We start from the raw sequence: 27566 nt of genomic DNA, 5'->3' as shown, positions 1-27566 counted from the left end.
ATAACGAAAGGGAAATTGAGTGTGTTTCTTATTAATATAATTGTCCTTTTAACCACGATAATACAAAAAAAAGTTAACAACAGTTATCAAAATTAGTAGTTATTTTATTGTTATTGCTAGTGCAATAATGAGGTTGCGAATGAAAAAAATTGACAAAAAATAGTCACACCACAATGTGACTAGTACATTATAATTTTATTTTATTTTTTTCCGTTGATAACAACATTGTTACCAAGCACTCAAGCAGCAACAACCAAATAACTACTCATCTTTGTTATTCTTCACTTTTCTTGTTGTGCAAAGAGGTTCAAGGCGGCGGAAGAGAAGTGAGAAATGAGAACTTTTGTATATCTTCTACAAATACAAATAATAAGTATGTAGCCAAACTAATACAAAGTTGGGAATCTCCTATTCAAATAAAAGATTCAGAATCTATATATACAAGCATCGATCCCATGCATGCAACGCGCAATTATTGACCTTATACACTCAGAAGAAAGATTATATATATATCTTGTACAAGTACATTGAAAAGCGAACTCATGCAGTACTGTACTGTACTAAAAACCAACTTCCATTTCATCGGGTGGGCGCCGGCTGTTCATAAACCATTATAGTAACCACCATATGTGACATGAGCTCTAGGGAGGGGTACTCCTCTAGCTGCTGAAAATGCTTCATTCAATTTGGTTGCATGTTCAACAGCCTGCTTAATCCTCTGCATCCATCCAAAAATTAACAAAACTGGGATTAAATTATGATTGGTTCAACTCTAGTACAATTGACAATCCTAAAATGGGGCAAATAAACCTATAACAATGCATTTTGACGCCACACGGAAGATATTATTGTGCATGATTGAAACAGCATGTCGGGTTCAGTAATTTATAACCAATCGCCGTCTTGTTTATATTATATAACTCATGTCGGGTTTAGTGTTTAATGGCTAACTGGACATGTTAACGCATATTAGAAAACTAATCAGATTTGATAAAGGAAATTAATCAAACAAACTGTAATAAGTCAATGTTTTGGACGAGTGCCAATTTTTAATTAACTAAAAAGAAAGGGAAAAAGAAAACAAATTAAGAAATTAAAATAGCACTTATGTAATTAATTGGACTAATTATGTAGCTAAGAGCTAGAAGAAAAATTAAATTTGCTAACCTTGTTGTCATCAGTATAGATCTGGAAGCGATTCTGGTTGTGCTGATACTGTTTGTTCTTCTGATGGGCACCGAAAAAGATAATACAAATGGTAGCAGCAGCAAAACCAAAAGAGCAAATCGCTCCGATTCCTGTAAAACTCAGCTTCCAGATGTTGTTGTTGTTGTTGTTGCTGTTGTTGATCTCTTTGGTATCTTCTGATGACTCCAACAAGCTGTTTTGGTCAACAACTTTCGTCCTTGGAGAGGTGATTTCTTGACCTAAATTTTCATCAAACTGAAGCTTATCAGTTTGTTGATGCATAAACTTGGGTGATCTGCAGGTGGGAGACTTTGGGGAGTCCAATATTTTCATGTCGGCAAATTCATTTTCCCAAGTTTTCTTGAAGTAAACTTGGGACAGTTGTGTGTCTTGATCCACTTGGGAGACTTTGATGACTTGTTTTTCTTCTTCTTGTTCTTCTTGTGGGAGTGATGAGGCCTTGCCAAAGCTTGGAGGTAGTTCCAGTTGAATTGGAACAGGAACAAGCCTTGAATCAATCCCAGCTGGCGACGCCGATGGCGGTGGTGTTGGCGGTTGTGATGGTGGTGTCTCGTGAATGACTTTTGACCTAGAACTGGGTGATGGGATTATGAAGTAGTTCATGTTGAAAACACTTTTTGAATTATCAGAAGAGGAGTATCGCTTGCTTGAGAAAATCCTCTTGTCCGCACTCTCTTCATGGAAATCAAGAAACGCATCGTCAGGGAGGTATTCCCACTCATCAAGATCCATCTTGTTTCCAAAAAACAACAACAAAAAAAGAAATATTTTGGGATCAATGAATTTAGATGATCCAAAAAGGAGAAGGGTATTTCATCTATATATAATAAAATCGGGAAATATTTTTCAAAGTCGGGTACTGGTAATGTTGAATAATAATTGAATCAAAGAAGGTGGCTTTCATGGAGTTTTGTGGGAGATTCTCACTGGACATGGGGATGGAGTGTGTCTTTTTGCTCTTGGAGTGAAAGATTGATCCACACCATTCAGCAAGCAAGACATTTGACACGGTTTTAGTGAGGGGAGTGCTTATCCTTTCTAATAGTGACAAAGAGAAGGAGGCATGGTTGTCCAAAAGGGGACCCACCAAAGAGAGAAAGCAAGGTTTGCCTCACCAGATGGGTTCGGTTTATATTTCTTTTCAATTGTTAATGGCTTTATTTTAAATGTAAAGTTTGATTACTATTGTGTAACTGGGGTTAGAGGTTAATTAATGTTCAAGGACCAAAGGATCTTTCTTTTGATCTCCCTCCCTCCATGTGAAAGTTGCACACTTTCTGCTCAAGAGATAGGAAATTAGAGAGCGACAGTCGGTTGCTTGTTCGAGTTCGCTTTGGATGACAATGATGCAAAAGCAAAAATTTAAAAAAATACACCAAACAAAGGGAGGCCCGTCCAACTGTCCATGGGATGGAATCTTTATTATTTGGTTTCTTTCTTTTTTTTTTTTCTTGAGAAATATTAAGGAGATTCTTTTGAAAGTAAAATTTTTCATGGACAATTTTCATACTAATATTATAAAATATTTTATAAAAAAAAATGAGATGACAGAAAGTTCATGACCAATCTCACTTTGAGAAAGTCTCATCAACATTTCTCTTCTTTCTTTCCCTTACTATCTTTTTTTTTTTTTAATAAAACAAATCCTAGATCAATGAAGAACGATCGAGTTTTACCATGTTCATAATCTTCTTCTGGATTGGTTGATTATCTTCCAAGTCTTATGACTAGTTAATCTCATGTGCATTTGCAGTTTGACATTCACACGACTTAACCACGGCCACCATTAAAATGCTTATCTCCTTTGAGTACCTTTGCCGTTACAATTTGATACCAGTTTAGCGCACGCTGAACTCAGTGCAGACGATCTTGACCTTCATAGTGAACTAGACAACCTAGCCTTCAGGTTCTAGAACAAGGCTGAGAAGTGTTCATTCCTCAACCGTAGTCGCTCAAGTGCAGAAGTCAACAGCAAATCCGACACCACTACCACGCTATTCTACTTGCCCAACCGAGCTCGATTGCAAGTTGGCACGCCCGCATTCACCAAAAAGACATTAGCTAATAGTTACTCGACGGAGCTTGGTTTTCAAGCTGTTAACAGTAATGTCGTGGCGGGGACGGTAGTTGATGAAGCAGAGTTCTTCGTGCGGGCAAGTCGTTCAATATGGAGTGTGATGTTTAACCAACAAGTCGCGGATTCCATTAGGCAAATTAAGTTTACGAATGCCCAAAAAATGCAGAGCTCCTTACTCAACAAGCCCTCAATATGCCCAACTATTATCTGGAACATGATATTTCATACGTAACTGTAAGATTTAGATGATTAGTGAAAGCAAGATTATGGTCATGAACAATGAATCGAGACAAAGATAATATACTCACGTTCCACTGGTATAACCCCATACAGGTTCCGTCAGATGACGAGTAATTTACAAAAAGAAAGCTATTCTCAAATTTACAATGCTGGTTTGTTTTCACTGAAAACACTCAACTCAATTCAGCTATCATCACCACAAGTAAAAATAAGAGGGAAACAAAGAGAGAGAGGACTACCTGCCCCGAGAGCATCACAGCAGCTTATGATCGATGATACACGTTAGTTGGAGATTTATACGCAAGTTTGTCTTGTACAAGATTTTAAGTACTGCATTTAAGATGACAATGACGACGATCGAGCAGATGAAGATTTGCCCAAGGAGACAGAAGTTAGGGAAGAAGCCCAAACCCTGGCATTCTTTGCTCCCTCGTGGAAGTTCCTCGTCTTGCATAATCTCAGCTTGGTCCAAATCCTCCTAACGTCAACCATGGGGAGGATACGCCCCATACTTTGACTCGTCTCCCCAAATATTCCCAAGTTAAAATGGGGAACGTATAGGACCCAGAAAGCATGGAGGCGAGTCAATACCTTTGGGAATATATACAGAAGCACCCTCAAACAGAGAAACAATATAGCAAAAGCTAAATAGGGTTCCCTCCTTGATATCTCCCTGAGTGACATGTTACCCATTGACTGGATTAAAGATTTTTCACGAATGTTTAAGCTGACTATTTGATCGCCATCAAAATATTGAACTGGTTTAAGTCCTGAAAGACAAGGCATCAAGAACATATGCGGTAAGAAATAGTGCAAAAAATGGATGAGAAGGAAGAGAATACAACAGGTAAGCTTCCTACTCCACATGCATGAATATTCTTCAATTTAAGAAAATTTTACCTGTGGTTTTCTGGTAAAACTGTGCAAGCGAGGAGAGACTTTTTGGACCATGATAACGCACCCTTGATGTCTGATTGACTATTAAAATCGAAGGGAAACTATGTATTCCATATCTTGAGAACACACTGCAATACAACACATCAAAGGCAGGTAAGGCAGCATGACGATGTAGCTAATGTTTTCAAAGAACAGATAATAATCTCCCCCATAAATATCTTACAGTAACTTTCTTGCATCCCATAAATATCTTACAGTAAATATCTCCCCCATTGCTGGAAGCTGTATAGTAATAACTATAAGAAAATGAACAAATTGCCTTCCAAGGCCATGGATATTATGCAGTTTTAACTAGAATAAATCTGTAGAATCTTCTTTGACAATTAGATTACAAAACATTATGAATGCACAGATGTTTTTTAAGAAACAAACAAATTACTCAGTAAATTTACACAGTTACACTTATATTTTCTTTTTCCTGAAATGAATGTTTGGCCTACAACATCAATAATTTAGCTTACCACAGATACAAATGCAAAAGAAGGAATCTTACGCAAAAATTAGATAGAGGACAAAAGTACACCAAGTTAAGCTTACCTCGGCAGGGCTGAAGATTGCTCAATGGCCAAATGTTCTACTTGAGGGAACATGAAGCTGAGCTTTTCAAATGTAGGATACATTGTGCGTGAAAATGGGCACCAGGAAGCATAAAAGAGCACTGCTGTATAATCAGTCCTCTGTTGCGATGCCAAAGCTCTGTCTAGGAAGTTTCCATCCACCTGCAAAAATAAAAATAATAAGCAACAACATTCAGAAGTCCCCATTTTTTAAAGAGAACAAGAATGTCATGCTAGTGTTGTATTCTTTCAAAACAATGTCATACTACCATCAGCTGATTATTATGACTCAATAAACGGATCCTCATTGCATTTAAAATATGGATCATTTACTGTTCAAACGGATCGCCGTTGTTTTTCCCCAAGGCCTAAACCCTAGAGTCTAAACCGTATCCAAACTCTAAATTCAACTTACAAAAGCAGCAAACCTCGTTTACATCCCCTGGAAACGAAAAGTAAAACATCTATCAATGAATATGCACTCCAAATTCTTAAGGTATGCAGTTTTCATTCTAATACAGAAAACACTGTAAAGATTAATGGCACTTGCTGAGATGCATCCTTAGACAACAACAAAATTTCTGACCATATTTCTAATAAATATGGAGTTGCTTTGGTGCCTAGAATTTAGTCTCTTCCATAGATATTCAGGCACTGCAATGACAATGTGTACATAACCGGCCCCTATTTCTTCATATCACCAAAACACTTTACTTTAGCGGAACCAGCAATCTATATCCCTATCCCTAACACCTAGTTTCAAGACTATCGTACAGCAGTTTTCACTTAAGACTATCAACCTCTAATCTACTTTACATATTATATTTATATATCATAATCTCTTTCATTACATAAACTTTTCAGCAATAATATAAACAATTAATAGCCAGTGTTTCACAACCTACTACTTTACAACCTCTAAAAAATAAGATGCTCCGATAAAAGGACAACAAAGGCATTCCAAATGTACTAAAACCACGTAAGAGAATGCACTACTCAAGTTCCTTATGTGCCGCAAAATCATAAGTTACCGAGAGAGATCACTACATGAATTTAAGTTTAATTTAATGTTGTAATGCTAACATTCTCACCAAATGTAGAAGCATACATGATCACAAAGTTCAGCACATTAATTTTGATAAAGATGGTCCAAACATTACATCTAACTAAAGTAACCAACTTTCTTCTTCGCCTTTTATTTTGGGTGAACAATAAATTTTTTTTTAATGAATATACAATCTGAAAACACGAGTCCCTTATATGAAACTAGTTCTAGTTTAACATATAGTGTGGCTGAGGATTGGGAGGTAAAAGGGGGAATGAAACAACTGCTGCATTTAATGCCAAATTAAAGAGAGTTTCAGTGCAAGGCAATAGTCTTGTTTTAGTGCAACCCCCAAATGATTCTATACATACAAGATATTCATATCATTTGTCGTAGGATTAATCAGATAATGCACCAACTTGAACCATAGCCACACACGACGACACACATTACTTGTTGTAACTTAGAATCATTTGCCATTCGGACGCATATCATTTGTGTTCTAGCTCCATCATGCAGCATAGCACGTTTTCCACCAAAACCCACCATTTAACAAAAACTATCTCAGCAGATTCTTCAAGGCAGCAAAACATATATGTAAGCACAAAAACTAATAGCTTACTCATACAAAGATTTACTTCATACCAAAGCCTCTTCACTGGATAACGCAATACTAACACCGCACTCCGTGGAGTGACTAGACAGAAACGCTATCTAATAGGCGAGCTAGCACTTTGACGGAGTTATATAACTTATATTCCCTTGAAGCCAATACATATTTGTACATTTCAGTAACAAAGCTATCTCAAATTTCTATCTTAAATTTCCTTCTTTAGCTCGTTGATCGCAAATTCAGAAACTTAACGAATTTCATCATTCTAACAAAGACAAAATACATGACATACGAAGTTTATCTGAAATCGTATTTCATCATTCTAACAAAGAAACAATGCATGGCATAACAACTATCATCTTGCAATTAAAACCTCGAAAACTGAAGTACCCAGCATCGAGAATCACCATTTCTGATTAAAAATCTAAGAAAAAAAATTATATTCAGACATCACCAACCCATAGGAAAAAAAAAATAAAAAAAATAAAAAAGAGATTTCCAATAATCAACAAAGTCAACAACAAAAGATACAGTAAATTAACAAGATAATTAACGAGTTATGTAAGAAATTGGAAGGGTAAAACGTACCTTGAGGGGTGGATGGGGGGAGATCCAGATGGGGCATTGAGATTGAAGGCTGTACCGGAAGAAATCGGATTCGTGAGGGCATAAAACAGAAGACGAAGAAACTAATCGTAGCGAAGTTGCCAAGGCAGCGATACACAAAAAGATTACAGATTTATCCATAGACGATGAACAACAATAACCAGTCCAATCGGCGAACACGAGAAGAAGAAGAAGAAGAAGGGGAAAAGAAGGGTAAGAGAAGAGAATACACAGTTGAGAGAAGGGCAAAATTGGAAAAAATGAAAACCAAGAAAAGGGTATGAGTTTTTATGAGGAACAAAATCTGGGATTCGAAGAAATGCAGGAAAAGAAAAGGGTGTGAAATTTTGGGGTTGGAGTTGGTGGTGGTGGTGACTCGTGTTAGAATTTTACCCGCATTCCTTCTTCTAACAAAAATATCTTGGAAAAAAAAAAAAACAGAGAGAGGAAAAGTAGCTCTCAAAATTGAAAATTCTCTGTATCCTCCTTCCTCCACGCGGCGGCGGCCTCGTGTGTGAATAAAAATGGTGCTCAAAATTAAAACCAGACTAATCAGATGATATATTTAAAATAAAAAAAACATTAGAGTCAATTACATTTTTAATAATTAAATAGAGCCAATTAAATTATTAATATCTTGAATGTTTTTCTCTATCTTTTCAATGTAAGTCTTGAATATGGAAAGTCTATGAGTTTTATTTTATTTTTTTCCTGAACAAATAATATTATGTACGTGACGGGAGTGAGAGAGTATATTAAAATGATATTATGTACATTACGAGAGTGAGAGAATATAATAATAAGTCGTTAAGTGTAATGTTATTTATACTATACTTTTATGAGAACTTTAATGAAAAATTTATGGTACTATTTATTTTAATGAAAAACCATATTTTTACACTAAAAAGTCAATCATGGTATTATTCACTTTACCCTTTATTTTACATTTATCGTTAAAACTCAAAGTTTTCAAACCTTTTTATTAGTTTTCCTTATTTTATACCACATTTCTATACCACATTAGATAACATCTGATGTGGACAACCATATTATTTGAAAAATTTGCAAAACCCAAGGAAATGAAGGAGAAAGATTCCTCATATAAAACAATCATCATTTAATTAACTAGTTTTTCTTAATTATTAGTTTATTAAATAATGAATTAAATTTAAAAATATAATTAATTCAAATGATGTGGATACCCACATTAAATGTCACCTAAGGTGGTATAAAAATGTGGTACAAAGACATAATATAAATAGCATTACCCATAAGTTAACAATAATATGATTCAAAGTGATCTATGAATCTTTTTTTTTAACAACTAAAAATACAAAAATATAAGTCTTGAAATTTCTACAAAATAAAAGTTGAAAGTTCAAGAGATATTACCGTGACACTTAGCCAAAAATCCTTTATTAAAACTAGCATATGGGCACACACAAAGTGTGCGAGAAAATTTTTTATTTTTGTTTTTGAAATAGAAGGTGGGAGGAAGAGAGTGATAGAGAATGTGAGAATAAGAATTTTTTTTTTTTAATTAGAGATATGTTAGGATTACATGTAGATGAGACTTTGAAAAAAACAAAAAACAACAAGATTTGGTTGTGTGAAATTACATTTCTACGTCATATTTTTTATTCATGTTATATTTTAATTAGAGATTAAACTTGTAATTTCATAAAATTTTGGTTGGCAATGAGTGTTTTATTAATTAGTAGAGATTAGTTATGCGTGGTTTGTTTAAAAAAGAAAAAGAAAAAAGTTATGTGTGGAGAGTATAATTGTATTTTCATGCATTTTTTGGTTGCCAAGAGATACCCGTAATAATAGTAAGTAAGTCCAACCCGAAATCCAATTGCGGGTAATTGAAATTGAGCCCAATATCATGTCATAAAAAGCCCGAAACAAGTAGCAGCAGCATAGTTTCTCTTCTTCTTCCTTCACTTCGTAAGGTGTTCTTCCGTTGTTGCTGTTGCTGTGCGTTGCAGAGAGAGGAGGGGGGGTAGAGAGAGAGAGAGAGAGAGAAGAGAAAGACGGAATTAGGGCTTTTGGGGAGGATGGAGTTGATAGCAGAAAAGGAGTCGAACCTCAATAACAATGAGAACAACAACAACAACAACAACAACGTCACAAGTTACGCGCAAGCACTCTTAGACTCTCACGATAATCATCCCAACGAATCCGATGAAGTTCGTGAACGCCATGCTCGCGACCTCAAAGCTGGCCTCCATCCTCTCAAGGTCCCCCCCCTCTCTCTCTCTCTCTCTCTCTCTCCCCCCCCCTCTCCCTCTCTCTCTGTATATATATGTGTGTATGTATAGAGTTTTGATTGATTGACCTAGAGAGATTCGCTCATCTGGATAAATTTGTGGTCTTTCATTAGTGAATTGCTGCTCGGTGAGCTGACTTTATTATGATTAAACTGTTAATCTTCTAATTTGCGCTGAATGAGTTGGCTTGCTGCAGATTATCCATCTTTGAGTCAGTTTATTTTGATCTCCGTCTTTTGTTCTCGTCAATTTTGTAAAACGATACCGGGTTTCGTTTGATTCACTTTGTCTACTGTGGGTCTTTCACATGCCCAAATTGTGTTCCTCCATTTTTCTGTTTGAAATGCAGGTTCCAATTGGTAATCTTTGTGTCCTTGTAGCACTTACTTTTGTTATGTTTTTATCATTAGCACAAGTTCGTATTTTGGTACACTCGCCGAACTCCAGGAATCCGGAGCCAGACATCATATGAAGACAATATAAAGAAAATTGTCGACTTCAGTACGGTATAACATCTACCTTAATTTCTGCCGGAGGAAATGTGATTGAGTCTAATCGTTTCTTTTTGTTGACTTCTTGTTGCTTGGATAACATAAGGTTGAAGGTTTTTGGGTCAGTTATTGCCACCTAGCCCGACCTTCTTCTTTGCCTAGTCCAACAGACTTGCATCTTTTCAAGGATGGAATTCGCCCTCTCTGGGAGGTAAATATCTGAAACCTGACTTTCATTTTCCTCTTTCTAATCACTGGCTAGTTTTGCTTCTTATTCCTTCTTACAGAATGCAAGTGTTCAGAGATGTTAAACTTTTTAAATGACAGAACTAGTGTGTACTTTTTTGTTTTTCAGGACTCTGCTAATTGCAACGGTGGCAAATGGATAATACGATTCAAAAAGGCTGTGTCGGGCCGTTTTTGGGAGGACCTGGTAAGGATAAAAACTGGAATTTCTCTCTTTGTTTTGGTCTTGTGCAATTTCCAGGCCATACTATCAGTTGATGGTATTATTTCATTTTTAAAATGCCGAGTTTTGAAAAAATTATCCTACTGAAAGCTTAAGTGGCTTCTAGTAGGAAATTCTCACATTTTCTAAACTTTTGGAAGAGTCGTCTAATTTTCCTATACATGTTGCCTTTTTGAAGATTTATGCCTGCAATACACAGTAATCATGATTATTGGCAAATTATAGTATTCCATCTTTTGTTTTGTGTGCTGCAGAATTTGTTTGAATTGATACCTTGTTGCATATACATTTGACATGAAGTGAAAGTTCTGTAAAAATTGTGAAAAACTCTAATTTATCAAGGTTAAGGGTGTCAGTATAACTTACTATTCTGCATTGCATCTGTTTTACTATAGTTCTTTTCTTACCAACTGTAGGGATGAAAAATAGGTACTAAGGGAATACATCGGTAGTCCAGATTTATCAAAGTATTGGTGAAAACATATAGTAAAAGTTACAAAAATGAAGCTTTTGTAAAAATACATAAATTTTGAATGAAGCTTTAAGAGATGCTAATTAATGCACTGATTAAACTTGTAGGCTTTGTATATCCATATATGTTGAGCTCAACAGGATCAAGAAGCCCACTTGGGTCAAGACCAAGAAGCTCTTGTTTTGCACATCACATTTTGGTGAATATTCATCAAATTTGTGGTCCTCTTTCACTGCTATGCTGGGAAGCTTTTTTTGCCTCAGCGTTGACATATACTGATACGTCTCTTTATCTCGGTTTCTTATGGCCTAAATGCCAGTGATACCTTCGAAGAATATATCATCCACCCCATGTAGTTGGTAGCACCCTAAAAAGTCTGAAATTTGAAAGATTGGCTTCACTTGGATATACACAACTAACTTCGAATCCATACAGGTTTTATTACCTGGTTCGCCAAAAAGAAACCATATGTTTTTCTTAGAGTTGCTTATCTTGGCTCGGACCTATTAAGGCGTTAAATTTACAGTTCTTGGTTGTGGAATATTAAATGGGAATTTAATTACGAATTACCACAGTGGAGTTCACTTATTAGTCCAACTCTTACAAGCAATGCATTTTTTTGTCCTTGTTGAGACCCTGTTTAGAATAGATGTTAGCCATGTAGTAATTTGGAAGCTGTTTTTGTATTTTCTGTCAGGTTTCAAAGAATTTGCACTGATGTGCTCATAATGAAGTAGGGGTTTATTTTTAATTTGGCTAATAAGTTACTTTCTGGATTAGGTAGCTTAAAATACTACGCTGCGTTCTCTATTCATTGGTACCTTGTCTCATTGATTTTGTTGAGTAATGAAAATCTTTCTGCAATTCAAGTGATGCTTCCAGTTGTTTTTCACTGATCTAAGAAGGCAATATTCTGGTAGCTTCAGGTGCGGGGTCCTGTTTGGCAGGATCCCAGATCATAAGAACAGCACTTTACACTTTTATGGCAATGGGTTGATGCTTTTAAGTTTAGGTTTCAACTCTTGTGGGTGGTTTGTTACCCAGAACCTTAGCATTAAAGCCTAAGCCCTGAATCACACATGTTGGCATCTTTTCTGAAGTACACTTCCTAATCTCTGGATGCTGTCTGAATGGAGCCTATAGAAAGTATATACAAATGCCTGGACGTGCGTGACATATTAATGCACATACATGTGTTTATATGAGAGTGTTTCTATTATGGTGTTTTACTGCTAATTTAATGTGGCTTTCTCTTATGTTTTCTAAATTGAGATATGTGGGGGTATTTGAACGTGGTATATCCTCATTAGAGGAGAGATGTGTATACTAGAACTTATTTCTGCGCCTACTTACATGTTATGCACAGGTTCTTGCCTTGGTGGGTGACCAGCTTGATTATGGAGAGAACATATGTGGTGCGGTACTAAGCATCAGATTCAACGAGGATATATTGAGTGTCTGGAACCGGAATGCTTCTGATCATCTGGTTGGTAATTTATTGCAATTTGCTGCTTGTGATCTTTCTGTGTGTGTGTGTAGTGTAATCTGTTGACCTTGCCTTTGTTGACCAGGCTGTAATGGCTTTAAGAGATGCGATCAAGCGGAACTTGAAGCTTCCACACAGCTATCTCATGGAATACAAGCCGCATGATGCTTCGCTGCGCGACAATTCATCTTACAGAAACACATGGTTGAGGGGCTAGATTGATGCCACCAGATAAGAGCACTAGTTTCAGAAAAGCTTTCTGGAAGGCGACTGATGCACAAGCCACGACCAGAATCGGTAAAATTCTTGCATGACGAAAAGGAGATGTGCAAAAGTCTGGAGACTTTATAATTGGTGGCAATCTGTACCTGAGTATATCTGTACTAAATTTACTGATGGATTATCAAACAAATTACTGGCTTTATCAAACAGATCTTTCCAATTTGCTATTGTTGTTCATGGTTCCTTTAATCTGTCTACGTCGAATTTATGAGAGCATTTTTGCTCGCCATAATAAACTATGGTGTATGTTTACCATCACCTTCAAAGCTAGACATCTGTACACTAGCATAACTAAGGTTAAATATTTATTTAAAATAATAAAAAATTAAAATGCTTCTCATCCAATGTATTAAAAACCCCAGCCTGACATCTGTCAACTAACATAACCGTGAACTCATGAAGAAAAATATGCGGGGAAGAATTTCTACTATAGACGGAAGCTTTAATATTTGAGAGTTATGGGTTTTTTTGAGGCAGTATACGTGGATGAACTAACTATAAGTCTAATGATGTTTCTATTATTAACTTTCAAAAGAGATCACAAGTTGGAATATCTCGATTGAGAGACAAATTGATTCATTAACAATTCAACGACCACTTAACGCTACCCTTCATTTTCATACCTTTTCCCCCACTTTTATTAATATTTAAACACTATTTCTTATAAGACTACTTGACTATACAACAGAGTAATTCGCTCAATAGCAAACACGCGCACATCCATTTGAAGCAATTACTCGGCTTATTTCCGGCGCAATTTTCTTAATACAATTTCTATATATGTATGTGTATTGTACTATTATACCATACAATATTAATTTCTTAAAATCCACACCACATCATCTGAATATGTCAACCTCTTTATTTTATTACTTACTACAAATATGCATGCATGTACCGTATAGAGTATAACTACCCCTTCACTCTTCCAACTTTTCTCCATTCGCATTTATTCGACTTTCATCACTTGCAAAAATGGTGGAGGTTACAAGTTGTTGCTTTTGCAGATTAGTTGTAGTATTCACGATTCTTTACATTTTACACCAGTCCTCAGTTGCTGAGAGTTCATTGGTTTACGACGTTCGAGGTTTTGGAGCTAAACCTAATGGTGTAACGGATTCCACACAAGCGTTTCTCAATGCATGGGGAGCAGCATGTGCCTCCAACGATTCCCACTACGATAAGTGTACCTAAAGGAGGTACTTGCTTCCCTCTGCTATGGTGTTTAAAGGTGACAAATGCAAAAACAGTCGCATTACTTTCCGGGTCGATGGAACATTGATGGCTTCCTCTGATTACCCAGTCCTAGGCCGAGATAGCAACTGGCTCAGTTTTGTTCGAGTGACAGGCATCTCCATCGTGGAAGGCACACTTGATGCCAAAGGTACCTCTTTGTGGGCTTGCAAGTTAGCTGGAGGAAGCACCGACTGCCCCAACGGAGCCACGGTTAGTAATTTTACTTTTAGATTTCCAGAGACTCTTTTGTCTTGTTCATTCCTTTTATTAAGAATCAATCGGACTAATGCTGGTCCAACTTATAATTCGCTATTTTTTGCGGTTGGATCGCACGTCATTGAACAGCCAGATATTCCACATTGTGATAAACGGGTGCCAAGATGTTGAGATTGAAGGCGTCACGGTGAATGCCGCCGGAAATGGCCCCAACACTGATGGCATCCATGTCCAATTATCAAGAAGTGTGGCAATCTTCAACACCTCCATCAAAACTGGGGATGATTGTGTCTCCATTGGCCCTGGCACCAAAGACTTGTGGATCGAGCAAATATCATGTGGACCTGGCCATGGCATAAGGTTATATATATATCCATTTTTCTTTAAACGATTTAATTGTCGATATGGTGCCAATAAGATTATGCGTTGATAACCAAATGTATCGATAATTCCAAACGTGTTGATACCAGATCCATCATTATTGTATTGCAATATGCGATAATTAAACCCCTTAGTACGTAGTTAATAAATTGGTGTTGACGTATGCTTGCGTGCATGTGGTGATCCTTTGCTGTATAGGGAGTTTGGCCAAAGACTTTGAAGAGGAAGGAGTTCAAAACGAGTCGATTAAGAAAGCAGTTTTGAAGGGTACCACAAATGGCTTGAGGATTAAGTCTTGGGCTAGACCTAGCAAAGGGTTTGTTCAAAGGATCCAGTTCCTTGATGCTGTAATGCTTAATGTCAAAAACCCCATTCTAATTGACCAAAATTACTGCCCAGGCAAGGCAACATCGACTGCCCTGTTCAGGTAATAAACGTCCATCGCACATCATGAGTGTAGCCAAATAGGTTTTGTGCATCAAAGTTTGATTCCCTTGAATCTCTTCAACGGTTTTAAGGTTAGATTAATTAGAATATCGCTAGCATAAAAACGTCACTTTTTATCCTGATGCAATGTATTACAGGGATCAGGTGTGAGAGTACCGGAACATCGAAGGAACATCAGCAACAGCAGTTGCAATAAAATTTGACTGTAGCCCATCAAATCCATGCAGTGGGTTAAGACTTGAAAGTGACTTTGACTTACCGGAACAAAATGGTTCAATCACATTGTATCAATGTAAATGTAAACACTTCTGGCATTGTTCATCCAGATGCTTGTTTGTAATATTCAAAAAATAAATTAACTAGGCATCTAGTACTTTATCGGAGGATGATTGGAACTAAAAACTAAGAACGAAATGGTTACCAAAGACCCCTAAATTATACTTCTTGTCCCCAAAGTTTTATCTAATATACCCCTAGAATATTATCATAACATGCACAAGGAACACTGAACACAAAGGAGGAAAAAGAAAGGACTAAACCACATTTATTAGGTTGTTTGCTTTCTGTTCTGTAAGCAATTCTTCTTTTCAAACAGATGACTTAAGGCCAATGATACCTGTCGAAAATCAATATTACCAATATTAGGAAAGGGTGTTGCAGATGAAAAGGGGGAAGGGGAGAAAAAAGAGCGAAAATAGAGGAATGACAAAAAACAGTTTGCCGGACCCTACTACTGAATTTGATATAAACAATTTGTCAGCAACAGCAACTGGCTAGAGAAGTGAAATACATACCACATCCAACTCTTGCTCCTGCGTTCCCAGTAGTCTTGCTAAGTTCATGTCCACCTGTTCAATCAGGGATATATAGACAAAGAGTTAAAACATCGATGATATCACTCTTGTGCGGAGATGAATCAGAGATCAACCCACAGCACTGTCATTTGCACTAAAAACGGAATTATGAAATAACTGAAGATGCCCATGTAATTTATTTACAGAAAATGCAGAAGCCAAATCAGTATACTGCTTTATGATTTCCTAACATCATACTAACAATTGCAGCACAAACTGGAAAAAATCATCTATAGGGTTTACGTTTTGTTATGAAACGTATAGGATATGACCTTAAGGGCTACGAAACAGGTAAAGTCACCAATTTTTCTGTTAAAACTTAAAGTCACAATTAAGTCCCAAAAGGTAAGCAAGAAAAATTATTTCTCAAGTATGAAGGGCTATTGAGACAACAATTTCTAATTTGAATAACAAAAGGTGGAAGAGCTCTTCTTCGAGTGTTCAGTGATTGGCACAAACCTTACAAAAGTGAAAGAAAAATTTCACAGCAAAAGAATAACCATAATTGAGTCTTAATTATCGTGAGATTGTCATCTCCGTGATATAAGCTCAAGAAGATGCTTTGCAAAATCATAAAGCACATCCATGTTTATTACAGTATCTCCAATAACCTTATAGGGTTAACGACTTCAAAATTAATAATTTTGAAAAACCTTATAAAGTCTTATAAGATTTCAATTCCATGAAAAGAAATTCTTTGCAGATTTGCAATTAGAAAGTGTCGTAAAATCAGTGGCTGGTCAAGTGCCAATTGATACTGATAATTCAGATTCAAAAACTTGAGTGATCAAGTAATATGCACAGTTTCTCTGATGAATTAAAACTTCAACTCTTCCCTTAAAAACAAAAAACAAAGTGATCGTCCATTAGAAGCAAGAAGTGACAAGAAATTTATAATCAAGGGCTAGATGCCTCAAAATCATATCGTGTACCATGTCCAATCCCTTTTGAGCGAAATAATCATGGAATAGGTAAACTTAATGCTTTTGTGATGAATCATCAAAGAAGATACCAAACTTCACAAAGAGGTTGTAGTAGCCTAAACGTGATAAACAAACAATTTGCCAACCAAATTTTACACTCACCTTTACCAAGATCATCAGGATCAGCGTGCACTACAACTGCTCGCCCAAGAATCGAATTAGGTCCGCTTAGTGGAATCTAAGATTGATATCAAGTTATTATAAATTGGAATATGAACAGCAATCCAGGGACATGTGAATTATGAATAATCTTTAGCTGCCGATAAGCCTATGACATGCACATACATGCGCTTCTTCTACCAATTCAATCCTTTATCCATAGAATAAAGTTAAAGAGTATCTAGGCATACATATTTCTTCATATTCACATTTCGACTTTTATAAAAGGGAAAGAATTGTTACCTGCCAGTCCTGGAGAGAAACCTCAGCAACTCCTGCAGAGTGAGTGCGAGCGCAACTTTAGTAGAATGCTGAATTTATTACACACAGAAAAGAAAAGCAATACTTTTTCGTAGTTGTTCATACCATCTGGGCCGGCAACAATGTTACCCAAATCGCCGGCGTGACGCTCCTTATCTGAAGGAGCGCCATGCTCCTTCTTCAGTGGATTAAAATGAGGTCCTTAAACATCAAAGATTAAAAATTTGAAAAGTCCAAACCAGAAACCACCCACCAACGAAAACAAAGACTAGGAATCAAGTAAAACCCATTAAAGAAGCAAGAACCAAGTCCTAGATGCAATGAAAAATTACATTAATTGAAGAATTTAAGCTGAAATTAAGAGAGAGAGATAGAGATACCAGTGGAATTGCAACCATTGGAGGTATCACCAAGAGCATGGATATGGAAACCATGAAGGCCAGGAGAGAGGCCACTAATCCTCCCCTGTATGTGTGTAGGCCCTCCTGTTCATCATTCAGTTGATTTCCGGTGAGACAGTAGGGAAAAAGAGAAAGAGAGAGATAAGAGAGAGACCGTTGGATGCCTGAAGGAAATGAAGGGAGCCTCGGACGTTGGAATCTCCGGTGACAAGAGCCACTGCTTTCACACTAGCCATTTGATTTCCTCCCCTGCTTCCGCTGCCCCTTATGCCGCTGTTCAATTTTTCAATCTCTCATATCTTTTTTATTTTATTTTATTTTTTTTCAGGCTTTTCAGCTCCCATGCTGCTCTCTATGTGATAAAACTAAATGATTGAATTATTAGTTTTTTTTTGCAAACGATATATTTTGCTAGATTAATCATAGACGGAATTTGAACCCACTTTATCATGTAATAGCTTAACACATTTCCATCATTGTGGTAAAAAGTCACTTGCAATTGAATTATTAGTTAAACATTAATTAACATGTTTATATTTGATTGATGATATATCATTTAATTTGTAAATTTAATTTAAAATTCTAGCCTCTCTAACATTACCTTTCCACATAATATGCAATTTTAACCATTCAAATTTTTATTATTTCCTGGATAATAAGAAGGTGGATCATCCCAAAAATTAGTGGAAAAAGATCCTCGTTGAATCCTTTTCCTAGGGATCCTAATGATCTTATAATCGTTTCCGTTCGTTGTATATCGTGTGATCAGAAATTATTTAAAATTTAAAAGGGAGTTTTAACGATACACTTCCGGTACTGTTCACTTTTAATGAAAAATCATATTTTTACCTTTCTCTGCTATTATTCATTACATTTTTATTTGTAATTTTTCATTAAAACTAAAGTTTTTTTTTTGAACTTTTTTTAAATTTCAAATATAAATAGTACGTATCGAAAATTGATTGCACGATATACGATAAATGATCACAATAATTAAATTTCTAGGATTCTTAAGAAAAGTCCTCGCTAGATCCTTTTCAAGTACTATTACACTAATAATTAGTTGGTGCATGAACCTTCTTTTCCCATCACCCTTTCATAGCACATGATGCGGTCATGAGTCACATCTATGGTATCCATCTAGCACAAGAGTGGGCTTAGCCAATTAAGTGAGAATCTCTAGTTCAATTTTATTATTTTATAATATATAATGTAGAATATTCCAATCTTATGGGTGAAGAACTTAATATTAATTTATTCTTCAAAATTTTTACTGTAAATACTAAATAGATCGTATCAAACAAAAATCATGGAAATAATACAAAGTTTAGAAAATAGTTTTTGAATTTTGATTTGTTACATATAAGTGATGGGGTGGGTGCAGATCTAGAACCACTAATTATTTACTTTACCAAAAATAACTAATCATTGATTATAACTTTTTACCAAAAAAAAAACCAAACAGCCAATAATTTATTCAACAACTAAAAATAAATAATCATTTCAGTGGTTCCTCTGTATTGTTTCTTCTTCTTCCCGTATTTCTTTCCTGTGTTGTTTCTCTGTGCTTGTAATTGGAGAGTGAGAGAGAAAGATGAGGGAGATAATAAGCTTACACATCGGACAGGCAGGGATCCAAGTTGGGAATGCGTGCTGGGAGCTCTACTGCCTTGAACATGGCATTCAGCCTGATGGTATGATGCCCAGGTATGTGTATATATATATATATCTCTCTCTCACACACACACACCCCCTGCTTTTCTATGATTTTTTTTTTTTTTTTTTTAATTTGAATCCATTCCTGTGAAAAACCACTCTTTTTTATTGAAGTAATAGGTTTTGGGTTTTGGTATTCAATTCAATATGGAAGTTGGGTTTGGGATATTGTTGATGAAATTGGGAATTGGGTAATGTTTATGTTCAACAAATCTAGCAGATCAGAATTGGATTAACCTAAATGCAACATGGTTTCTTGCTACTTCATTCATGAAAACTAAAATGCGGTGAGTTTCGTAATTCAGCATAATTTGTGATTGAGATCAATTCTTTTTATCTCCTTTGATGCGTATTATCGTTGCGTTTTCAATGTAGAGGAACCTTGATTGAATTCTGGTGTTAATCGATGAGGAAAAAAAAAAAATCACCTTGTAATTTAGCTTCCTGTCTAGATTTGGAATGTTGGATTTTGTCTTTCTTGGAATTTCAGTCAAGTTTTGCCTCTTTGTGCTAATATTTTTGCCTCTGGTGAGATCAAACTAGCAATCGCGGTGGCTTGATGCAAACTGTCTTGTCATTCAATCTGTTATATGAACATATGCAATGTGTTGATTTCATATTTACTCTTTTCCTTTCTTAATTGAAACTCAGACGCCCTCGTCTGTTGCTAATGTGCAAATATCAACAAATGTCATGATCTCTTAATGCAAACTGTGTGGTGTCAGCTACATTTAACTTATCACAAGCTCAAACGTATGCTTAAGATCTTTAATAATGTAGAACTATATGATTTTATTGATACCTTTCCTATGCAATTCCCTACTGGGGAATCAGAATATTTGAATTGGCAAAAATTTCTAGAATTTATGTACCCAAAAAAATCCAAGGTAGTAGGTATGTAGCACGTTTTACCTCCTCATAGTTTGGTTATGCAAGTTATTTTTCATTCTTTCAAATGCACTTGTATGAACTTGTCTGTGTGTTCACATCTCTCCCTCGTGGGTTCCTGTGCCACGTATATTCATAACTGGTATTTGGCGGGGTTGTGAATAGGAATATAGTTTTGATATTTAGAACAACTCCTTTTCATTTTGTTTTGTTGTATTTCTTCTTTGATATGTGGACTAGTTCATTGGGTAGTTACTTAGTTACCGCAAAGTTCTTATAATCCCTTGTACCTTTGCATAAGGATGGATTATTAACTTTTAATTGTATTTGTGTGAATGCAGCGACACCTCTGTTGGCGCTGCAACCGATTCTTTTAACACCTTCTTCAGCGAAACTGGTTCTGGAAATCATGTGCCCAGAGCCATATTTGTTGATCTTGAACCGACGGTTATTGATGAAGTCAGGACTGGGACTTACAGACAACTTTTTCATCCCGAGCAACTTATTTCTGGCAAAGAAGATGCTGCGAACAATTTTGCCCGAGGACACTACACAGGTATAATTATGTATATTGCACTGTCCAACTGGCATTTCCATTTATTACTTTAGTTATAACTGGTTTTCTGAATGCTACAGTGGGGAAGGACATTGTGGACCTATGCCTTGACAGGGTAAGAAAATTAGCTGATAATTGCACAGGCCTGCAAGGGTTTTTGGTATTTAACGCTGTTGGTGGTGGCACTGGTTCTGGTTTGGGTTCCTTACTTCTCGAACGATTGTCTCTTGATTATGGAAAGAAGTCAAAGCTCGGTTTCACGATTTATCCTTCTCCTCAGGTACATTACTTAGAAAAGTGCAGGATATGGTAATTGGATAGATCTTAACTGCTAAAACTAGTATTTGTGAACACTTGTCTAACTCGTCTTTCTTCTCTAAATTTTGTATGCTGTACCTGTTTCAATGGTTTACTGCAACAAATTAGTTCTGCTGCCTCAATAAGCAAAACTAATATAAGAAGCACGGGAGTAAATCTGATAAAAAAGCTAGTCTAAAATTATAAGAGACATGTTTATTCTTACCAGAAGGGCATCAGAAATGATGGTCAGAAAGATTCTCAGAACCTAGACAAGATGACTTCTTTGAGAATACAAAATTTTTAGTGGCTTGCATTCGGTTAATGTTCACATTTTTTAATATTTTTTTCCATCTGATCCTACTTAATGGTTTTTCAGTTCTTCTTAATGTAAAAATATGCACGCCAAGTCCGAAACTAGATATTACATTTGGAGAGACAACATAAGTGGTGTGCGGAAACTTAGGAAATATTGCTGTTTGAGAATAAAATCTTTTGAAGGTTCTCCTTTTCATCTGCTTCCATATCATAGCTCTCTTAATTTTCTTGAACCATTCATGTGCGACTGTCTACAGAAACTAATCTTAAAATGTGCAGGTCTCCACTGCTGTGGTAGAACCTTATAATAGCGTGCTCTCCACACATTCTCTCCTTGAACATACAGACGTGGCTGTGCTTCTGGACAATGAAGCCATTTATGATATCTGTAGGAGATCTTTAGACATTGAAAGGCCAACCTACACCAACTTGAATCGTTTAATATCCCAAACAATATCTTCTTTGACAACTTCATTGAGGTTTGACGGTGCCATTAATGTGGACATTACGGAGTTTCAAACTAATCTGGTTCCATATCCTCGTATCCACTTTATGCTCTCATCTTATGCCCCTGTAATCTCTGCTGCAAAGGCCTACCATGAGCAACTGTCAGTTCCTGAGATCACAAGTTCTGTATTTGAGCCCTCAAGTATGATGGCCAAGTGTGATCCAAGACATGGGAAGTACATGGCATGCTGCTTGATGTACCGTGGTGACGTTGTACCGAAGGATGTAAATGCTGCTGTAGCTACCATTAAGACAAAGCGGACAGTTCAGTTTGTGGACTGGTGAGTAGACATTCCATGCATCTAATTTCGTTAAAATATAAGCCTAAATAGTATTCGCACAGAAATTGATGAGATGGACGTTACTTTATTATTGATTTCAGTATTTCAGTCCATGTAGTTCAAGCAATGGCAATGACGTTTATTTATGGTCATACATGTTAAGCTTAGGCTGTATTAATGCTGACATCTTCTTAGTATATCTCTAACACGTTTGTGGGTTAAAACATGTTTTTGATATCATACTCTCATTGTGTATACATTAATTTCGTATGCACTGGTAGCAATATTAATGGTAGGAAACCCTTGTTTGTAGACAAACTGGATTCAAAATAGCCATCTTAAAAGGAAGGATGCTGGGGTGTTCGTTGCAGATTATTTGACTTCATAAACTATTTTTTTGTTGTCCCTTGTGTTTATCTGAATGGTTGCTCTATATGGATACTTTCAGGTGCCCAACTGGTTTCAAATGCGGTATTAACTACCAGCCCCCGACGGTTGTACCAGGTGGTGATCTTGCCAAGGTGCAACGAGCAGTTTGTATGATAAGCAACAACACTGCAGTAGCTGAGGTCTTCTCCCGAATTGACCATAAATTTGACCTTATGTATTCCAAGCGGGCATTTGTGCATTGGTATGTAGGTGAAGGGATGGAGGAAGGTGAATTCTCAGAAGCCCGTGAGGATCTTGCTGCTCTTGAAAAAGACTACGAGGAAGTTGGGGCAGAAGGCGCTGATGATGAAGAGGAAGGGGAAGATTACTAAACCATAATACTTTGGGATTCCCTTCAGTAGCTATCTGTCTATCCTGCTAGACCTCTCCATTATTTTGTTTCTTATCTAGCTTTGCATTTTTATTTCGAAAGACATGCACATTGTGTTTTGGTTCTGCCCTTGTGATTGTTTTGGAAGTACGTTTGTCGTGTATAAGTAATCAACCTTTCATTACTTGGAATGAAATAATGTTGTCTTTGAAACAATTGAGATCTGCCCAAAACTCGAGACCTGTATCTTAGACCTCATGTTAACGAATGGTTGTAAGTGTTAATCGGTTAGTAAGTTAATACGACAACTCTGTGTAGGTTGTCTCCACAATATGATGTCATGATTTGAACTGTTCATTTTGAGATTCGCTTTGCTGAACTGTTCTGGACCACAATTTCAGTAACCTTTAATTCTACCACAATTACTACGCATGGATGAAGGTGAAATTGCCCACAATTTCGTCGTAACGTACATCTCCTCGGAGTTTCTTGTTTTGAGCTGTAGAGAAATTAGGGATGCTTACTTTATAACAAACAAGATATCAATTACATTCGTTGAGGGAGCTAGGAAATACAAATAAATTTCTGATCATCTTAATCTCTAACAGTTTCTCAGTTGACAATTGCAAGAATAATTGAAGAGACAGAGAGATCCAACTTCCGTGCATGGCCACCAACAACAAAACCTTCAATTCACCTGATCCTAATTAATTAGCAGAACAAAGAACACAACGGCGGAAGATCCCAGAGCGCCTCGTTAGGATCATGAACTGTTTCCATATACTCTTGCATCCCATTCATTGCATAAAGCGAAGCCGATATCTGTCTCTCCACTTTCAACCTTTCGAAATCCATCAGCCCCGAATCAGCCTCACCTGCCGTAATAATAGTACTAGTAGTAGTCGTATTACTCTCCGCAGAGGACAAAGCAGCAGCCGCCTGATGTTTCGGAAACTCAAACGCTTGTTGAGCAAACGAGAAGCAGTCAACCCCCGTTTGATATGACACCCATGAAGGAAGGTCGGATTGAGAAGTATTGGAGGAAGAACTCAACTCAAAGTCCTCATTGCAGTTTCTCAAATCCGGTTTGTAGACATTGTCAAACAGCAGAGAATTATCTTGAAACACCTCGCTCGAAGGGGAAGTTGTGTCGCTGCCTCTGCTAGTTGAAGTACAAGTACTACTTTTCCGTGCTAGTTGTTTAGACGGAGGCGGCAGATGATCATGATCAGAACTAGTACTAGTAGTAGTGCTAGTACTACTGCTTTGGTGATGTAGTAGTGCTAGTTGTTTAGTGGCTCCTCCTCCTCCTTTTTTCGTGTTGAGTAAATTCCAAATGCGAGAAGCGAGAGGGGAGTCCAAAGATACGTGGGTGATGAAGTTGGTTCGAGCGTTTGAACCGCGAAGAAGGCAGGCAGCTTCATCATAAGAACGGGCAGCCTCCTCCGCGGTCTCGAAGGTTCCGAGCCACATCCTTATTTTTTGAGTAGTGTCTTTGATCTCGGCAACCCATCTTCCCGAAGGCCTCTGTCTCACGCCAACAAACTTGTTTGCGTTGTTGTTGCTTCTACGATTATTATTTCTTCCCTTCAACTTCCCTACTTTGCTGCTGCTTTTTGGAATGCCTGCAGCTGCAAAAGAAACTTGCTTCGGCTGTTGGAACTGAAACTCCATTGAAATTACTTTGCATGCAAATTAATTAAGGAGAGAGAAAGCTAGTGTTGGATTTAAGCTAGGGTTTGATTTAAGGAAATGGAAGAAGGGGAGGCACTCTTGCATTAGCTAGCTCTGAATGGTTGCGGGGAGCTCGTCTGCATCTCCTTGTTTGGTTGTGGGAGCGGGACTTATATATTTTAGGGGTTTCTGAGTTTTCTATGAACAAATTGGTTGTATAGGAGCTTCTCTACGTCCTTTTCTGTCTGTTTATCTTATGAAACACATATTTTAAGTTTAACGTAGGAAAAATGTGTCACAAGAGACTTATTTACTTTTTCATTTACACTCTTTTTCGAATTTCACAACTAAAAGATTATGATTCTTCATCTTATGCACATTAATAAATTAGGTATATAGTTTAAGTGTTTTAGAGTGTTAATCGAGATACTCGAGTTTTTATATTCAAATCATCCCTCCTACATTATCTCTAATTGTACCCAAAAAAAAAAAAAAACTCTTACACACAATACTAAGCTGAGCAAACTTTTATGTGCAAGAGTAAATATTCTTAACTACTTTAGTTATAAACTCTTGCTACTATGTCAATATTTGTTGATCATTTTTTCTTAAATACTTTACAATGTTGCTCATTTCTTCTTCACCAAATGTCGCCTATTTACCTCCTAAAAAAATGTTACCTATTTACAAACAAACTAGAAACTAAAGAAAATAAAATGAGGACTTCGAGGACATAACACATAAGGAGAGAGTTTTACCATTTAAGATCCTGTAGGGCACCAAGTCAAGCACTAGACAAAAAAATGGTCGTCAAGGCACGACAGGCTGCCACTTGGAGGCACCAAAATCATCTTCTAGAGAGTAACAAAAATCAAAGAGAATGAGATAGAGAGAGAACGCATCTTGAAATTTAGGTAAAGACATAGTCATATGAAACAACTTGCATCTTCAAATGCATGGTTCATCTACAAAACTTAAATCACCACACAAAACTTGGGAAAATTCTTCCGGAAGTGCTATGAGCATGAGAGATCTAAATTAGTTTGAATTAATATTTTTATTATGATTCTGTGAATTCAGATCATCCAATACTCGTTATATTTAATATTACATAATATGGAAGTGAAATTCCTAAATTTGTTCACTTCCTCAAACATTATTGATAGATTCTTTCTCTCAATAAACATAGATATACCATACATGACGGTGATCATCATCACTCTCATCATTAGATATAACAGAAGTTAATGTTGAAAAAATGGTCAAAAACTAATTCACATCATACTACCTTTCAAGTAACAAACTCTTAGGTCACGAACTGAATTTATAGAGTTCAATAAGGAAAATAATTTTCACACACTATTCTTATCTCTATGCATACTTATGTTTCTAACATTTTTTTTTTTTTTTTTAAAAAGGGAGACAACTGGTGGCAAGCCACGATTATCCATCTATTCCGGAGGTTGGGAAGACTCACAGAGGCATTTCAGCCTCCCTCTGACTACAAATCTGACTTTCACACCAACAACGGGTTTCGAACTTAAGACCTTCAGTTTTTAGGGTCGAATAAAGCAAACAAAAATCAATGGCTTGTTGTAAACATTAGAGCAGCTCTAGCGGGAGGAGTTGTTGGAGGGACGGGTTGAGGAACAGTGGGCTATTGCCCGAGCAAGCGAGCTGTGGATTCATGTTGGCCTGAGCACCCGATGGCCATCTGATGTGGGCTGACATCAAGGAGACGTCAGCCGCGCTTTTTTTATTTTTTCTATCAGGCGCGTGGACTTCAAGCACGTGTGGGTGCACGTAATCCGACATAAATCAGACATTGGGGCCCACGGCGCACTCAAAAATCTTACCGTTGCATTACAATGGATATAAATTTTGGACCGTTGGATTTCCAACGGTAAAAAAAATAAAAAAAACTTCATTTAATACCAGTCATTAGATCTAAGATCAATGGTCCATGTCTTTAGACTTTAAAAAAAAATTTTAAAAAAAAAGAAAAAACAGTTAAAAAATCAGAAATGTTACCGTTGTGCCACGTGGCACAATATGGAGTGTTGGAATTCAAATTGGTTTAAATCCAACGGTATAGATTAATTAGGTGAATAAAAATTAAAAAAAATGTAAAAAAAATTATTAAAAATCCGAAAAAAAAAATTTGATTTTACTTTTATATAAATACATTCTCATTATCTTCTACCTTACACCACAATTTCATATCTTCTCAAAGTTTCAATCCAATTTCATATATTGTCAAGTTTGAATCCAATTTCATAGTTTTATATATTTACTTTTCTATAAATTCAACGTATATTGTCAAGTTTGAATTCAATTTTATACTGTTATATAAATCTAATTTCATATATTGTCAAGTTTCAATCCAATTTCATTCTTTCTTAAATACCTATCTTTCTCTCAAAGTTTTAATCCAATTTTTTTTGCAAGAAAATGGCTAATGATGCAGGTATGAATTGGATGCTTATTGAAGATGTTACATTGTGTATTAGCTGGGTTGAAGTTACTTATGATCCGATTTCGGGTAATGAGATGCAGTTGAGAGAAATGTGGGGTCTTATTCATACCAATTATGTTGAGAAAATTGCTGGGAAAAGAACCAAAGAATCTTTGTCTAGTCGTTGGAGACTACTGAGCAAATCGTTTAGTACGTGGAGAGACGCATTGGCACAAACTAGTGCTAATCTTTGAAGTGGGGAAAGTTTAGCGGATCAGGTAATGATATAATTTTTATTTGTTTGTACCATACCCAAATTTACATTACCTACTTTGATTATAATTATTTCTTCTCCCGCATTATGTAGGAGCTTCAAGCACAAGCTTGGTATAATGCCAA

General features: G+C 36.5%; 6 protein-coding genes and 1 pseudogene across 7 annotated transcripts; 3 read left to right on the top strand and 4 right to left on the bottom strand.

Annotated features, from left to right (window-relative positions):
- Positions 1-327: 327 nt before the first annotated feature.
- Positions 328-2076, bottom strand: LOC137712546 (uncharacterized). Its single transcript, XM_068451623.1, has 2 exons — positions 1168-2076; positions 328-718 (listed from the first exon to the last, which is right to left on the bottom strand). Exons 1-2 carry the CDS (start codon positions 1939-1941, stop codon positions 602-604), a joined length of 891 nt encoding a protein of 296 aa, XP_068307724.1. The 5' UTR covers positions 1942-2076; the 3' UTR covers positions 328-601.
- A 1483-nt stretch (positions 2077-3559) lies between these two features.
- On the bottom strand, positions 3560-7828 carry LOC137713819 (5'-adenylylsulfate reductase-like 5). The gene is made up of 4 exons (XM_068453174.1): positions 7287-7828; positions 5021-5202; positions 4427-4551; positions 3560-4296 (listed from the first exon to the last, which is right to left on the bottom strand). The coding sequence occupies exons 1-4, from the start codon at positions 7443-7445 to the stop codon at positions 3863-3865; spliced, it is 900 nt and encodes a 299-aa protein (XP_068309275.1). The 5' UTR covers positions 7446-7828; the 3' UTR covers positions 3560-3862.
- Positions 7829-9257: 1429 nt separating this feature from the next.
- Positions 9258-12937, top strand: LOC137712922 (eukaryotic translation initiation factor NCBP-like). Its single transcript, XM_068452126.1, has 6 exons — positions 9258-9547; positions 9988-10083; positions 10175-10279; positions 10424-10501; positions 12376-12495; positions 12581-12937. Exons 1-6 carry the CDS (start codon positions 9365-9367, stop codon positions 12710-12712), a joined length of 714 nt encoding a protein of 237 aa, XP_068308227.1. The 5' UTR covers positions 9258-9364; the 3' UTR covers positions 12713-12937.
- Positions 12938-13752: 815 nt separating this feature from the next.
- Positions 13753-15207, top strand: LOC137713269 (polygalacturonase-like; annotated as a pseudogene).
- Positions 15208-15312: 105 nt separating this feature from the next.
- Positions 15313-18034, bottom strand: LOC137712490 (superoxide dismutase [Cu-Zn] 2-like). Of its 2 annotated transcripts, XM_068451560.1 has the most exons (7): positions 17870-18030; positions 17695-17799; positions 17420-17515; positions 17297-17328; positions 16997-17072; positions 15852-15905; positions 15313-15673 (listed from the first exon to the last, which is right to left on the bottom strand). In XM_068451560.1, exons 1-7 carry the CDS (start codon positions 17949-17951, stop codon positions 15645-15647), a joined length of 474 nt encoding a protein of 157 aa, XP_068307661.1. In that variant the 5' UTR covers positions 17952-18030; the 3' UTR covers positions 15313-15644. The 2 variants fall into 2 exon arrangements, with proteins under 2 accessions (XP_068307661.1, XP_068307662.1); XM_068451561.1 differs by lacking the exon at positions 16997-17072 and having other exon boundaries at positions 17870-18034.
- A 1160-nt stretch (positions 18035-19194) lies between these two features.
- LOC137712489 (tubulin alpha-5 chain-like) lies at positions 19195-23228 on the top strand. The gene is made up of 5 exons (XM_068451559.1): positions 19195-19422; positions 20661-20875; positions 20956-21155; positions 21770-22278; positions 22727-23228. Exons 1-5 carry the CDS (start codon positions 19310-19312, stop codon positions 23037-23039), a joined length of 1350 nt encoding a protein of 449 aa, XP_068307660.1. The 5' UTR covers positions 19195-19309; the 3' UTR covers positions 23040-23228.
- A 521-nt stretch (positions 23229-23749) lies between these two features.
- On the bottom strand, positions 23750-24712 carry LOC137712488 (ethylene-responsive transcription factor ERN1-like). The gene has a single exon (XM_068451558.1). The coding sequence runs from the start codon at positions 24710-24712 to the stop codon at positions 23750-23752; it is 963 nt and encodes a 320-aa protein (XP_068307659.1).
- Positions 24713-27566: the final 2854 nt, after the last annotated feature.

The sequence above is a fragment of the Pyrus communis genome, chromosome 13 (assembly GCF_963583255.1).
Source record: "Pyrus communis chromosome 13, drPyrComm1.1, whole genome shotgun sequence".
Classification (NCBI taxonomy): Eukaryota; Viridiplantae; Streptophyta; class Magnoliopsida; order Rosales; family Rosaceae; genus Pyrus; species Pyrus communis.
The sequence above is the reverse complement of the archived record's forward strand: the minus strand, read 5'-3'. Positions and strand labels throughout refer to the sequence as shown.

Excerpts from the sequence above, each read along its gene's own strand:
- LOC137712489 (XM_068451559.1), top strand. The coding sequence starts at position 19,310 with ATGAGGGAGATAATAAGCTTACACATCGGACAGGCAGGGATCCAAGTT. Across the intron at positions 19,423-20,660 it reads CCTGATGGTATGATGCCCAG|CGACACCTCTGTTGGCGCTG; the intron begins GTATGTGTATAT and ends GTGTGAATGCAG. Across the intron at positions 21,156-21,769 it reads CGATTTATCCTTCTCCTCAG|GTCTCCACTGCTGTGGTAGA; the intron begins GTACATTACTTA and ends TAAAATGTGCAG.
- LOC137712922 (XM_068452126.1), top strand. The coding sequence starts at position 9,365 with ATGGAGTTGATAGCAGAAAAGGAGTCGAACCTCAATAACAATGAGAAC. Across the intron at positions 10,280-10,423 it reads GAATTCGCCCTCTCTGGGAG|GACTCTGCTAATTGCAACGG; the intron begins GTAAATATCTGA and ends TTTGTTTTTCAG. Across the intron at positions 12,496-12,580 it reads GGAATGCTTCTGATCATCTG|GCTGTAATGGCTTTAAGAGA; the intron begins GTTGGTAATTTA and ends TTTGTTGACCAG.
- LOC137713819 (XM_068453174.1), bottom strand. The coding sequence starts at position 7,445 with ATGGATAAATCTGTAATCTTTTTGTGTATCGCTGCCTTGGCAACTTCG. Across the intron at positions 5,203-7,286 it reads CCCCCCATCCACCCCTCAAG|GTGGATGGAAACTTCCTAGA; the intron begins GTACGTTTTACC and ends TTATTTTTGCAG. Across the intron at positions 4,552-5,020 it reads CAATCTTCAGCCCTGCCGAG|TGTGTTCTCAAGATATGGAA; the intron begins GTAAGCTTAACT and ends GTTGTATTGCAG.
- LOC137712490 (XM_068451560.1), bottom strand. The coding sequence starts at position 17,951 with ATGGCTAGTGTGAAAGCAGTGGCTCTTGTCACCGGAGATTCCAACGTC. Across the intron at positions 17,516-17,694 it reads CAATGGTTGCAATTCCACTG|GACCTCATTTTAATCCACTG; the intron begins GTATCTCTATCT and ends TTGATGTTTAAG. Across the intron at positions 15,906-16,996 it reads TCCTGATGATCTTGGTAAAG|GTGGACATGAACTTAGCAAG; the intron begins GTGAGTGTAAAA and ends CTGATTGAACAG.
- LOC137712488 (XM_068451558.1), bottom strand. The coding sequence starts at position 24,712 with ATGGAGTTTCAGTTCCAACAGCCGAAGCAAGTTTCTTTTGCAGCTGCA.
- LOC137712546 (XM_068451623.1), bottom strand. The coding sequence starts at position 1,941 with ATGGATCTTGATGAGTGGGAATACCTCCCTGACGATGCGTTTCTTGAT. Across the intron at positions 719-1,167 it reads TCTATACTGATGACAACAAG|AGGATTAAGCAGGCTGTTGA; the intron begins GTTAGCAAATTT and ends GGATGGATGCAG.